This window comes from Anarrhichthys ocellatus, unplaced genomic scaffold (assembly GCF_004355925.1).
Source record: "Anarrhichthys ocellatus isolate YVR2014 unplaced genomic scaffold, GSC_Weel_1.0 scaffold109, whole genome shotgun sequence".
NCBI lineage: Eukaryota > Metazoa > Chordata > Actinopteri > Perciformes > Anarhichadidae > Anarrhichthys > Anarrhichthys ocellatus.
The window spans coordinates 126,776-140,881 of NW_022280139.1; the positions used below are offsets into that span (position 1 = coordinate 126,776).

The 14,106-nt window shown below is 41.8% G+C and overlaps 3 protein-coding genes across 11 annotated transcripts in view; all 3 read right to left on the reverse strand.

Moving 5' to 3' along the window:
• The window catches only part of casp3b (caspase 3, apoptosis-related cysteine peptidase b), a 6,633-nt gene extending 3,637 nt beyond the window's left edge, over window positions 1–2,996 (reverse strand). The window contains exons 1-2 of one of the 6 annotated variants that reach the window (XM_031876449.1): window positions 2,787–2,996; window positions 573–653 (exon numbers count right to left, since the gene is read on the reverse strand). In XM_031876449.1, coding sequence (XP_031732309.1) covers window positions 573–653; window positions 2,787–2,857 — 152 coding nt within the window. In that variant the 5' untranslated portion in view covers window positions 2,858–2,996. Of the gene's footprint in view, window positions 1–393; window positions 654–1,370; window positions 1,652–2,182 lie in introns of those variants that run through there. The other 5 variants (XM_031876450.1, XM_031876452.1, XM_031876451.1 and 2 more) reach the window with 5 other exon arrangements.
• A 102-nt stretch (window positions 2,997–3,098) lies between these two features.
• Window positions 3,099–9,611, reverse strand: cenpu (centromere protein U). Its single transcript, XM_031876446.1, has 13 exons — window positions 9,293–9,611; window positions 8,769–8,823; window positions 8,447–8,534; window positions 8,011–8,233; window positions 7,162–7,246; window positions 6,958–7,032; window positions 6,792–6,876; window positions 6,043–6,166; window positions 5,814–5,892; window positions 5,491–5,538; window positions 4,522–4,583; window positions 4,133–4,289; window positions 3,099–3,614 (listed from the first exon to the last, which is right to left on the reverse strand). Exons 1-13 carry the CDS (start codon window positions 9,295–9,297, stop codon window positions 3,489–3,491), a joined length of 1,212 nt encoding a protein of 403 aa, XP_031732306.1. The 5' UTR covers window positions 9,298–9,611; the 3' UTR covers window positions 3,099–3,488.
• Window positions 9,612–9,924: 313 nt separating this feature from the next.
• LOC116399346 (long-chain-fatty-acid--CoA ligase 1-like) overlaps window positions 9,925–14,106 on the reverse strand; it is a 21,459-nt gene continuing 17,277 nt past the window's right edge. For all 4 annotated transcript variants that reach the window (XM_031876444.1, XM_031876443.1, XM_031876445.1 and 1 more), the window contains 8 exons: window positions 13,289–13,384; window positions 12,984–13,056; window positions 12,798–12,886; window positions 12,584–12,700; window positions 12,299–12,442; window positions 12,074–12,178; window positions 11,228–11,299; window positions 9,925–11,098 (listed from right to left, as the gene is read on the reverse strand). In XM_031876444.1, the coding sequence (XP_031732304.1) occupies window positions 10,958–11,098; window positions 11,228–11,299; window positions 12,074–12,178; window positions 12,299–12,442; window positions 12,584–12,700; window positions 12,798–12,886; window positions 12,984–13,056; window positions 13,289–13,384 (837 nt within the window). In that variant the 3' untranslated portion in view covers window positions 9,925–10,957. The remainder of the gene's footprint in view (window positions 11,099–11,227; window positions 11,300–12,073; window positions 12,179–12,298; window positions 12,443–12,583; window positions 12,701–12,797; window positions 12,887–12,983; window positions 13,057–13,288; window positions 13,385–14,106) is intronic.

Genomic DNA, 14,106 nt, shown 5'->3' on the forward strand with positions numbered 1-14,106 from the left:
ACACACACACACACACACACACACACACACACACACACACACACACAGATTTGTAGACACACACTGATTAGAAAGCTGAGGAACTCGTTTCATCACTTTTAACACATTTTTGGCGACACCTCAGTGGTTTCTAAACGTGTTCACAGTCTGAGTCTTCCATGGAAGTCCTAACCATTTCTTGGGAATATCTCATTACACAAGGTGACTCATCAAAGCAGCATCATTAATGTTCCAAAGGCTGAATCAGTGCAGTAGAATCTTTTTAATTCAGCATAGGAGTAGGTCTTCAGCTCTTTCAAAATGACCTACTTCATAGAAATGATGGATGCTAATGGTTTTTATAGCAAACTGAACAATGGACCGAGAAGTTAGAGAGAAGGAAAAGGCACTTACATCTAGGAGTGTATATACGAAGGTGACCGACTTTGACTAGCACCTTTATCCTTGGTGCTCTGCTCAGCTTTAACGCTACCTGTATTAGAATAGCTACCTCATTTTCAATGGACAGATCAGACAGCTTTATTCACATAACATCACAGGTAATCAGAAAGTCATCAGTGTACATGAATTACCTCTTTGCAAAAAACTTCAAAGCATCCACAGTGTCTCCACCACTCTGCACGTCTCCATTGTTGTGGAGCTCAGCCATGTTCCTGCAGGCAAATGATCAGAGCACATTTAAACAAGATCCATCTGGTGAAGGTGGAAACCCCCCCCCCCCGGACATAAAAACAACTCTTCCAGTTCCTGGTATTCAGTCTCTTGCACTTTGTCGAAGCATGTTCAGGGTTCATCAAAACACTTTCAGTGCAGTTTTAAAACAAACCTTTTACTTTAGTTGTTACACACTCATTATGTGTATTGTTCTGTGATGAACACTGACAACGTGAGCCCGGCTGATACTGGATTTTTGAGGCCGCTACAGATATCAGTAATAAAAACTGATTATGATGAATTATCGGCCATAGTAAAAAAGATTTTAATATATTGAACCCGTTACAGAAACAACAATCCTGACATGGTTCCTTTAGCTTTGTGTTTGTTTACTTCTTTAGACAAAGAGAAGAAGAAAAAGGACATTTTTTAAAAGCTAGACAGGTTTCCCTCTGAACAGGGCCTAGTTCATACCCATGGTAGTTAGTCTAGCGGATCCAGCCAGAACACTCATTTAAGATGTTTGCTTTATGAACTAGCCGTTTATGAGTAACCACGTATTACAGACATTTTTAACAGAATTGCATTAATCCCCATTGAGGGTGGCTGTCTGGAGAAATACATATTTTTTACTTTGTAACTTGGGTGAAGTAATCCTTTAAATGCACTGCATGACTTTATGTTTGTTTTGTAAAAGACAAATATAGTCCACTCACTGTTTTTCCTTACTGGATAGCAGAAAGTCACAGAGTGTCCCGTTTAGGGGATTTTTCTCATGGTATTTGGTTCAGGTGATCTGACACAGGATGAACTCATACAGCAGTCTGAAACCTCAGAACACGGCCATGGTGCGTTCAAAGTGACCACAAACAGCAGACTAGTTCCTCCTGGAGGTTGTTCACATCCTGGTTAGTCATGTTTACTGGGGTTAGTGCTGTTAACGCCCTGGATGGATTAAGAGAGTTTATCATACCTATAATCCATAACATATATTAATATATTATACCAAATATCTTGAACGTACCATTCTACATAGAGTAACTGCCTATAGCAGTGTTTGAGAGTAGAGAGCTGTCCAATACTGACTGAAACACTTCATCAGGTATGTTTCACAATGATCTAATGTTGGATTCCATTATTTAAATAAATAACAATCAGTACGTTTATATTCATGTCATTATTTGTTCAATTTTGTTTTATAAAGTTAGGAAAGCGATGTTTAGTTCAGCCAGATGTTGCCTGACAGAACAATGATCCCTCCCACACAGTGAGGCGTACAGCGTTTTACCTAAACACCGGGCCGGTACCCGGTACCGGTGTTACACCCCGACTGGTTTCCCTTCCGTGTGTTGTGTTCACGTAACAGCAGCAGCTGAGCCACGTATGAATAAATACATTTGAGGAAATATATTTAAGGAAAGATCGCAACGACCTGGATTCGAAGTCTCTCGAGCAAAACGGTAACATATCATTAAACACTGGATCTTGATTAAATGTCAGCCATTGAGTCATTTATGCATCAAGTCACCTCGTCAGTGTCCAGGGAAGGTTTTGGTTTCGGGTGATCTGAAACAACTGGTTACCTGCGGCGTATCGTCGATAGTCAAACAAGTAGGTGTAACACCGGTACCGACACCCAAAGCCCAGGTACCGCTATCGGAACCGTGTCTGATGAGTTCATCCCTCTTTGAGAGTGAGGAACGCCCAATAGTGTTCAACTATGATGTAACGTTAGCTCACCGCGAAACTCCATTGAGGAAGTCATTAACACATGTATCAGCAGGTAGCTAGGTCAGCAAAAAGAGAAAGTAAATCATAGTGTTCAGAACCAACACGAGTCCATCAGTAACGTTAGTCTACATTATAACACACCTGTCTAATAGACATGAAGTTACATTTAACATTTAACCACGTCTCGTGCAGGTTATCAGGTGTAACGTTACCGTTCACACACACTGCTCTCTGCACAAGATGATTGTGGGAATATTGGTTCACAGGTGTGTTGATCATGTAACGCCAAACCGTAGCTGTCCTCTACTGGAAGCACCATTAGATTACAACGCGAAACACTGACTAGCTAACGCTAACTTACACATGGAATAAACCGTCTAAATATAAGTAAGTTAACTTACCTTACCGGTAAAGGAAACTCTCCGTCTATCTCTATATATATATGGAAATATAATTTTTCCAAAATAGACATACCTCTTTTGACAGACAGTGGTAGAAATAGACACGTAGCGGTATTATGAAGTCCCCGTTCTTACTATTACTAGAAGGAAATGTCAAGTTGTTCAAAGCGCAGGTCATGAAACTTTCATCCAATCAGGGACGCTGCTCACCGTGTGGGCGGGTCAAACCACAAAACACTCCAAGGGATACTGACCAACGGGAGCAGCTGATTGGCTAAGAAAACAGGCAGCGTTCCGACCAGTTCCTCAAGACGCGTTAAACGTATTTAGAGAAACTGAAACTACAGTATTTGATACACATTTAATGCAGCTATCAGAGAAAATTACAGAACTCATATACAAGGGAAACCAATTTGACTACACACATTCAAAATCACCCAGAAATAGAACTTCTTACATTATTTTGTGAAGAAAAAACACCATAAAGAAAAATGGTTTATTTTGCATTTATTTATACTTACAGTATTGTTTTTATTAATCTAGCAATGATCCAGGATGGGCAGGATTTAGGCTATATACATAATGACATCTGAACCACAACACATAATCCAAAATGTGAAGGCGTTTTCTGTACTAGGCTTTGAAACGGCCGTCTTTGAGTCTTTAACCGGTGTACATTCGGTGTGGGTATGGCATGGCGTACTATTTCCGAGTCTTGTTCTTCCTCAGCTGTTTCTTGAGACAGTAGTTGGTTACTCCCAGCTGATGCTCTGCTCCCTGAATATGCTTGGTCTCCAACAGCAGAGCAGGCAAGCTGGACGCCCCGTACTGGACGGGATGAGAGGAGGAAAGGAAGCAGTGCGTCACTATGGGACGTTCATTAGAACGCTATAAAGCGTCAAATCATGGTAACGGTAGTTTGTGTTGCTAAAGCTGTACCTAAGGCTAAGACACACAGATAACCAGACAATAATCAGGTTATGATTTCCATTATTTCTAAGGTCAATATTCACTTCCCTCTGGGAGAAGATACCGCAGCCTCCGTGCTCGCACCACCAGACTCTCAAACAGCTTCGTCCACCAGGCTGTTAGGAAGCTGAACTCTCTCCCTCCTCTCTTTTAAGACTCTATGTCCGACTGCTGCTGAATTATATGTTGTCTAAATGTTTGTTTATCTATTTTGCACTGTGTTCACTTTATATGTTTATATGTTGGACTGGGAGAAACGTTTTTTCAACTCTTCGGTATGTTCGGTACATATTGTGGAACTGACAATAAAGCTAACTTTGAACTTCATGTGACTTGAGAGTGTGTGTGCGTGTGTGTGTGTGTGTGTGTGTGTATACCATTTCCTTTTCTTTGGGGCGTTTGCGTCGGTAGTCCAGGTATTGTCTGTTGAGCTCTCCGATGTCATGCAGAAAGGCGCGGCCTCGTCTCAGATCGGCCAACCGGACTTCAAGTTCAGCTTTCTCCTTTTCAAGCAACCACGCCTGCCTCTCTGCCCTGACCGATCACACACAGCGTAAAGGTCATTGTGGTTTACAGGCTGGGGATCATAGGTTATTAATCATAGTTTTTATAGTGTCAATAGTGCATCTAATTGGCAATCCCTGTGGGTGTTTTGATGACTAAATATATTTTGAGTTTACAGACAGTAAATATCTTACAGTAAACTGAGTTTGTAGAAAAGTAAACTGGTGTGTGTTGTGTGTTGTGCATCTGGACCTCCTCTCACCTCATCAGCTCATGCTTGGCTTCCAGCAGTCTCTGTGTCTTCGTGCGGATCGAAGACGCCACCTGACACATGCGCACACAGACACCAACGGGACCGAAAGCAAAAGTAAGTATGGCCCGGTGTTATGTAACACGACTAAGAGTCTCTGTGAGGCTGTACGCTGGTGCTTTGAGCTAATACATGCTAACATGTTCACAGTGACAACGCCGACATGCTGATGTTTGGCAGACAGTGTCTAATGTTCACTTTGGTGTTGCTAGTATTTGTTCACTAAACAAAGCAAAGGAGAAATCATAGCTTTGAGCGGACGATGGCGCTGGAAGAAAAGTCAGAGCTTCACCAAACTCATGGGGGAGGGGGGGGGGGGATACATTGTCTGCACCAAATGTTATGGCACTCCTTCCAATAGTAGTGGAGACGTTTCACTCAAAACCACAACCTCCTGGTGGCACTAGAGGAAAAGTCAGGGCTCACTCAAAGAATTTACTTTTTATGGTGAATATGAATGTCTGTGCAAAATGCATCCAATAGTCGTTGAGACATTTCAGTGTGACCGATCAGAGTGCTGCAGCAATGAGTCCTAAAACACGGACACGAGTCAGCACTTTAGGCACACAAGGTTAACACAAGAACTGTGATATAAAATATGTTAATAAATAGCCCTCTTCTGAATTTTGAAGCTTTGTTGTGTCTTAAAAGAGGCGGTTGCTAACAAGTGGCTAAACGAGACCACAAAACGTTGTTTACTGTTGTTCAGTTTTCTTGAACGAAACATTTAAGTGAACGTGTGTTTGTCACAGAGATTATTTTTTGAATTGATCCAAAATGCAATGACACAAAGCCATTGGCTGTTAGCGGAGGGAACCAGTGAGATGCTAACCTGCGCGGTTAGCCTCCAAACACACAGAATCCCCGCGTCACTCTATTCCCATCCCTAAAGCCTCTAGCATGGCAGGTTGCCATAGTTACCTTGGCATTTTCTCTCTTTAGAATCTTGAACTCCTTTAAAGACGAGATCTGGAAGAGAAGGAAACACCAGAGAACAAACACCTGTCCGGTTTGAATAAGGATATGAATCAGCATTATTCACTTCTGTTTTGATGGACATGTTATCATGAGTAGGATCACATTTAAAAAAGGAAAAGGGAAAGTTTGGGAAAAGGTGGTTATAAGCACTAAACTATTTATTTGTATCCTAATTAAGTTGAGTTTTTCTCTCTTCTGGTGAACAAAAGTAAATCTGAATCTCTAAATGTCACAAACGTAAGTAAATAGAAGAGCTAAAGTCTGACCTTTTCCAACAGTTGCTCTTCCACATTGGAGGAGAAAGAATCAACAGCCTGTTTGACTGCTTTAGACTCCACAGACTCTCTGAAACACACACACACACACACACACACACACACACACATAATCCTCTCCAACTGTAGTATTTGCATAGACAAATGTAACTGGTGAATAGAAGTAGTTGTTATGGTGTGGGTTAGAGCTCAGGCTACTTGTGTGGATGTCCTCGTTCACCTGTACTGGTCACAGAAGTCCAGGAAGGCCTCCAGCACCACCTCTGTCTCTGTCCCTCCCGCACCACGTCTTTTCCTCCTCTGCTGGTCTCTGGTGGCCTTCTCTGGTCCTGCAGATGCACTGCCTTCACGTGGAACAAGTTTTGTGGTTCAAAGTTCAAGAAGAATAGTAAAAAAACATGTTTCTTTTTGCAATAGAATAAATGAAAACGATTCAGCTGAACTTGGGATATGAAACATTGGGTCTATTTCTTGTAGTGTTTTGTGTAACAATGAAACAGTGAAGACAAAACACCCTCAAACGTCCAGTTCATGCAAAGAAGGCTGTAAATATGATGATTTTAATGTTTGTAGTGTATCTGAGACTTTTGAAAAGCGCTATATCAATAAAATGTCTTATTATTATTATTTAAATACACCCACAAACAATCAGGAAGTCAGGACATAACCTTTAAAGAAATGCTTACTTGCTGAGAGTTCGATGAGAAGATTGATACTATTCAAATATCTGTCAGCTTAGCTTAGCTTAGCATTACGACTGGAAACGGGGCAAACAGCTAGCCTGGCTCAGCCCAACGGTCTTTATACTAAGCTACGCTAACCGTCTCGAGCTTCATATTTAAATGTGCAGAGTTGAGAGTGTGGTGGACATGTTGTTATCTAACTCTCAGAGAGGAACTCTAGGAGCATAGTTCCTTCACACAGAGTTCAAACACATGTTGACGGGACTCTGTAGCTCTCTCCCCTCACCTGAAGAAGAAGTTCTAGATTTGGACTTATCAGACTTCCTGTCTCTGCCCAAACTTAAAACCTTGGCCTTCTTTGGACTTGGGATCTGAGTAAACAACATAAAGACAGAGTTCAAATGAACGCCACATTCCTGTGGATGCTAGGCTCTGCTGCTGGTAGTCCTCACCCAACTCCCATCATCATCCCCCCGCTCCTCCTCCTCAGAGGACAGCACTCTCTTATAGGCAGGGTCAGCTTTCTCCTGGAAGAAAAACAAACACATGTTCTTCACTAGTCATACAAGAAGTCGCTATCATGTTATTAGCATAACTGTGGTGTACTATAGACGCTACCCTTGTTGTTGGAGACACTTCATCCTTCACTTGCTTACCTGTGGCGCAGCGTCACTGGACTTTCCACTTCCTGTTTCACTCTCCCTCTTCTTGCCTTTCTTGGTCTGCTGATTTTCCACCGGCCTTGTTGGGACACAGAGACAAGATTAATGATTTGATGGGAACACAGAATATTAGCTCTCAGAATAGAAACGTGCACGGCCGTTATCAGCCACACCACCGTTTCTGCAAGCTGCCCCCTCAACGGACCCTTTACTCTAATCCCTGATCCACGTCCCGGACCCTTTGGACCCGGACCAGACTCATTGTTCTGGATGCTTTTCATGACAATTCTTTTGTATTTCTTTTTTTTGTACTTGTGATTGTCTTTCTAAATCGTCTTTCTCTTTACCTTTCTTCTGTTTTTACTATAAGATTTTTTGTGAAGTTTTCCTGTATATGGGTTTCTTTTTCCCTTTGCTTCGAGGGCAAGTTATGGATGTATGAGTGTATGAATGTATATTAGTTGACATGTTGGTATGTGTATATAGATCTCTATTCATTATCACAGCTATGTATTTTTCTTATTCAAGCCGATAGGATACTTATCTCGATACATGGTCTGTGAAACGTAGTTCCCACCTCGTCACTTTGATATTTAATGATAATAACCTTTAATTTGCCTTACATCTGTAATGATGATGTCATGTAAATACTCAGTAAGAAACTGTACTTATTTTTCAAATTAGTATTTGTGTAATAAATACCATTTTGTTCAAGAACATATCATACATTCTTTAAAAGAATGTCTTTATAGACCGATATCATCATCATGGTCTCTGTGGATGGTTTATCATCATCATGGCAGACTGGAAAGTCTGCCATGATGAGGTGAGGTGTGACCTCACCTCGTCCCTCCAGTACTTCTCCTGCTCCTCTTTCTCTTCTCCTCTTCCTCCTCATTCTCTCCATCCCTCTCCGTCTCCTTCCTCTTCACGGCAGCTCCGCGCTGTTTTACAGCGGTCTTCGCCGTCTGAGGAACTTCCTTCCTCCCGGCTTTGCCTCCGCTCCTCTGATCCTCCTCTGGGACGTTCAGATCTTCCTCCACGGCCGTGCTGTGCAGAGGGTTACCTTGTAAGTGAGACAGACAGTTATCTGGTCAGCACAATGTTGGTGGTTTGACATCATGCTAGACTCTGGAAACAAGGCCACCGCGAATAAACTAAGAAAGAAAGGAAGAAACAAGCATGAATGTTACTGTAAAATCTGGTTTTCTTCAAGACTCATGGAGACATAATGACTCTGACATGGATCATGATATCACCTACAGTGTAATAAACTGACCATAATTCGGCTGCAGTCCCTCGAGGAAGCTAGCTTTGTCTATAGAGGACAGGTTGGGAGAATCCGTCTGATCATTAGATGAACCTTTCTGAATTCAAACACAACAGAGAAAACAATTCAAGTTCCACAATTTACAGTCAATCACACTTTCTTTATACAACAAGGTGTAATAACACAATGACAGGCATAATGTTGCATTTCACTGAGAGAAGAAAAACTCAGCTGACAAGGGAATGACCCATTTCTATGCCTTTAGTGCTGTTATCACAAATCATAGTGCACTTCAATTTGAATGGTGCAAATGCTACAGTGACCACCTCACCTGACTCTGCTGTTGTGGCACCGTGAGCACTTTGGCTCTTCTGCCCTTTTTGGCACTGTGGAAACAAAGACAGGGGCATTTCTTCATCATCCTCCTCCTCCTCCTCCTCATCAACCAGGTGACACCTCCAAACAAATGACTCTGGTCCCTAGTTAGCATTCAACTTAACGCTAGCTTCTCCACCATTCGGTATGCTTATACACTATATAACACAACTTAAAACAAAGGCCAAAGGTATGCTAGTTTAACCACTTTGCTCACACACATCTTCCAGATTACAGTAACGTTATTGTTCACGTTACTGAGTGTCGGTTGCGAACAGCACGATGCTATTCAACAAGTTGTGCTTTAGCTGCGTTACGTTATAAGGTCAACAAGCAGGCCAACGTCGTATCTTTACTTAACGGTATGTTGTCAGACTTTTAAATGAAATGTGACTTTACCAGCATAATAAAGAGTGGTGTGTGTTATAGATATGGGTTCATATATGGGTTAGATTATAACTTCAAATGTATATTTCTCACCTCATTTGGAACAAGTAGCAAACACGTTTGTTTTGAAAACTCCGTAGCTCGAATTGGATAGAAGCAGCTTCCCGCAAAATGATTCAAGTTCTGGACTGTACCATTCCAGAAATACAGGGGTGGGATTTGGTACAATTTATAATGAAGAAAACGCGACCTCCCAAAATGAGTTTATGTAGATGAATCAAAACGTTTACGGTGATATAGTCTGGATGTAGTTTACCTTTATTAAATATTTGCACTTGCATTTTGTAAAAATATAGTAAAATCAGCTTCCCCGAGCAGATCCTACGGAGAGCGAAAGGGTTCAGTATCTGCTCTGAGGATCCTTTTTTTAAGCGAACTAAGTGAAAGAGAAAAACAGCAGTAAAATGAATATATTAATAACAATACCTACAATACAACTACAACAACAGTAGTTTCAGGACCTAGGAATAAATGTTTTTAATTTTTGTTAATTTAGTGTTGTGCATATAAACAATACAATCCATACTAAGTAAAAAATGTCCTGGTCTCATGGATACCATGTATATACAAATCCCTGGAGTAAATATGAGACTCACGAAAACAAACATTTAAATAGTTTTACCTAATGACACAACCCTGATGAAGCAAAGGACAGATCACACAGCTCTCTTGAAGATTTTTTAATTCAAATCTTTACAAAACAAATCTGACATGACAGAACAAACAGTTATAGTAAGATCAAAAGTACTTCCAACAAATTAAAACTTGAAACATTCAAAAGGATTTCATTTAGATTGTGAACAGTGTCATTTTGAAATGTATAGTTTCACCCTTCTTCAGCAAATAATAATAATTTAAGAAAACTGATCCCTTTAGCAAATCTCTTCCCTTCATGTTACCATAAATAAATTAAAAACACACAGTTTCCCTTTGTCCTGAATGTTCTTTAGTACCTGAATTCTCTGTTTCCACCTGGCCTTGTTCAGATTATCTTTAATATGGCTCACTCTGCTGGTTAACAGTGTGCTAATTGGACCCAGAAACAGTCCCGTTATCCATTGTGGATTTAAACTTTCTACCGAACAAACTCCAGAAACACAACAAGATAAAAAACCATGACATCTGAGAAAGACACTGACATGTTGAGGTTGCAGTGTGTGGAGCTGTTTGGGAACCCGTTTCAGTGGTCAGTCATCTGCTATGCTTGAAATGAAAAGGCGTGTGTGTGTGTGTGTGTGCGTGTAGGAGGTACTGTGTGTGGTTCCTACCAGTAAAGTCCTGAGATGCTACAGAGCTGCACTTTGATATTTCCCTTTTAAAAACATCCTGAATGAAAATATCTCAAAATAGCTGATTAGAATCAACACGTTATCACAGAATTTTGTTCTGTACATAGCAAAGGCAGAACTATTTCATCAATAGACACGTGTATTTTAAGCTACTCTGGACCTTCAGAGGTCTTGTATTCTGTGCCACAGATCCTAAAGGACACTGGTTTTGTACTACGTGTTCTGAATCAAGTTCCACTAAAAGCTACAGCGCCTCCTGTTGCTGTTGTTTCTAGTGTTACTGGCCGCGAGGACTCAACGTGGTCCCTTTGGTCCCCTCTGTGAGCTTCAGCTTGTGCTCCCGTCTTCCTCTCCCCTACAAACACTTTTGGTAGCCCGTGTGTCTCTGTTCCTCCTTCATGGCCTCCTCCTACATTTTGATCCCAGCGTACAGCTCGTCCATCTGGGCTCTGAAGTACTGTCGCATTTCGTTCCTCTTGGCCTTTAGCGTGGGAGTGAGCAGGCCGTTCTCGATTGAGAACAGCTCGGTGTGGATGTAGATGGACCTCACCTAAAAGAAAACATGCACATGTTGGCAGGATGAAGGTGTTTCACTTCCAGGGACACCGTTTGGATGAACACTGCAGAGTCTACAGAGCTACCAAGTGGTGCACAGGAAAAGATGTCTCAAGTGTTTTACCTGCTCAAAGGACTTGAGGCCTCCTTCCTTGCCCAATCGCACCATGTCCTCAAAGATGGCCGCCTTGACTTCCTGAAGACAATAAAGGGAGGTACCTCAGAATAATGATGTCACTTCAATTAACACTCGCTGCATGGGCTACGCTTTTCTGACAGTCTTAATTCATTTCACAATACATTTAAGTTTCACTTTGTAGTAGTTATTGGATTGCATTTGACTGTACATGTACATGTTAAGTACCTGGTATTGTGTAAATCCCAACCTGATGTAGTCCACAGCCTTACCAGATGAACTCAAGTACCCCTCTATCAGCACCACCAATCAGGTTCTTTTCCATTTATTTAAAATAGATGTTACTGAACTCTATTAGAAGTGCACATTGTTACAATAATTCAACACATAGTGATCCTTGAATTGGTCTTTTGTTTTCTGTTTTTTCAGAAGGTTTGCTCAAGTTTGCATTCATTAACGCAACTGCTCGCAGTGATCAAAGCTGGATGTTTCCACCATTTTTCACTTACTTTTACGAATCCATTTCGGACTTCTCTGCTTACTGTTGAGGACTCTCCTCGACTAAGAACTTCTCCTCAACACCAACAGCAGAACTTCTGCAGTTGGTGTTGAGGTGTTACAACTGCTTGGTGGGAGCCCAGTCTTGTGCTGGTAGCTGATTACTTATTGTGTCAATAAACATACTAGGATCAGCCTCACACCACTTTATAGCCTTTTTAGTGGATCTATTTTCCCCTGTAAGACAAATAGATGAACTAGAAGGAAATACAGTTGTTTACTAGATCCTAGTTTCCTTATTTGTGTGATCTATGATCAAACTGTGTAAAGTATTACCGCTCTGTCACATAGATCCTGGTAGCTGCCGTCCAGTGCCAGAGTCCTCTTGGTCCAGCTAGACAGGAAGTTGGGGTCAGGTACCACCACTGCTACCAGACACGCCTGGAGATAAACACGATACTTACAAGGTAAATACAGCAAATACAGCAATGGCAGTTACACAGGAATGAATAGCACACACATCCGTGACACACACACAGAGTGAGAATGTCCTCCGCCTACCTGCAGACTGTCTCCATGCACAAAGACCTGCGCCACTGCATCGCACCTGATGTACACGTTCTCTATCTTTTCAGGGGCGATGTACTCCCCCTGTGCCAGCTTGAAGATGTGCTTCTTCCTGTCCACGATCCGCAGCGTGCCGTTCTGTCCACGTACATTCACACACATTACATTACATCATCAAACGTCCACAGGCCGTCAGACACGTGATGAACTTCGGTCAGAATAAATATGTGTGAAGCTGAGATGAATGATTTAAACACAGAGTGGCACTACTTAACCTACAGGAAGCCATTTTCCAATGTCCCCCGTGTGAAGCCATCCGTCTGCATCGATGGCCTCCGCAGTCTTCTCGGGGTCCTTCAGGTAGCCCTGGAACACGTTAGGGCCCTTCACACACACCTAGAAACCAACACACACACACACACGTATCAGTGACGTGATATTGTGGTAGAAGACAGAGTTTCTGTGAAGACGTGTGCTTGTCTTTGTGTCTCACCTCTCCCTCCCCGTTCACAGCCAGGTAGTTCATCTCGGACACGTCCACCAGTTTCAGTGAGTTACAGGGCAGAGGAGCTCCAACGTGACCTGCGGGCATGAGGTCAAGTTCAGAGTGATGAACTTGTTCTTTGTAGTTCAGAGCGCTGAGAGCAGTAACATGAATGAAGTCGTTCTTATTTATTACCTGCTTTCCATTCTCCGGGCATGGTCATGGTGCATCCAGCAGTGCACTCTGTTTGTCCATAACCTTCATAGAACTGAGACAAAGAAAGAACACATGATTATTATTGTTATCATGACTACTAACCCTACTACAAGCACAGGACTATGCAATGTAGAACCTATTGGGGACAGACAAGGAGCGTGGATCAGAATGTCGAGATCAGACGGCTGCATTTCTACTTTTCTAGATTTTCAGGACAGGTGATAGAAAGAGACATAGATAACATGTGAAACAAGGGCCTGTGTGTGTGTGTGTGTGTGTGTTACCTGGCAGCCTACTGCAGCTCTGAGGAAGGTGAGCACAGTAGGGGAGATGGGAGCAGCTCCCGTCAGCATGAGACGCACGCGACCTCCGAGGCTGGCCTGTAGAGGGCAGCACGCTGCGTTAGTGCTCGACAGCTCTATCAGTCACATCCACAACACATTCATGTCAATCTGAAGATGCCACATAGTGTTTATGCCTTTACAGCTGTCTGAGGCTGATGACAATGTGGTACACATTTTACTGTTGGGTAAACTCTTAGGAGATGAATCAATGCCTTATATGATAAGCTAAGATTATCTCAGTTTATCATATAAGGCATTGATTCATCTCCTGCAATGTTGCAGCAGAAAACAAGTTGTGCAATATCAAGAAGCATTAGTAAAGTAAAGCAAGATATAATAAACAAGTGAAACTGTAAAATCTAAATGTAATCAGTACTCCTACATATGACTTAAACCTGTGTCTGCGTTGACTTCATGAAACCTACACGTGTCTTCAAACACCAGGAAACAAAGTGTCTGAATTTAGACTAAACTGTAAACTAATGTGCTCATATTAAAGGGAAACATTTGCCACTTTTTACGTGGATGTACAATCAGTGATGATGGAAAATGTAGTTCATTGCAGCAAAAGAAATGTATTGATGCGCACTACATTGACAGAGAAAGTTCTCCTGCTGCCAGCAGGGCCTACATGTACCATGATGTACCAGGGGGGATGGATATATATATATACATATATACGTATATATACATATACACGTATATATATATATATATACATATATATACATATACACGTATATATATATATATATATA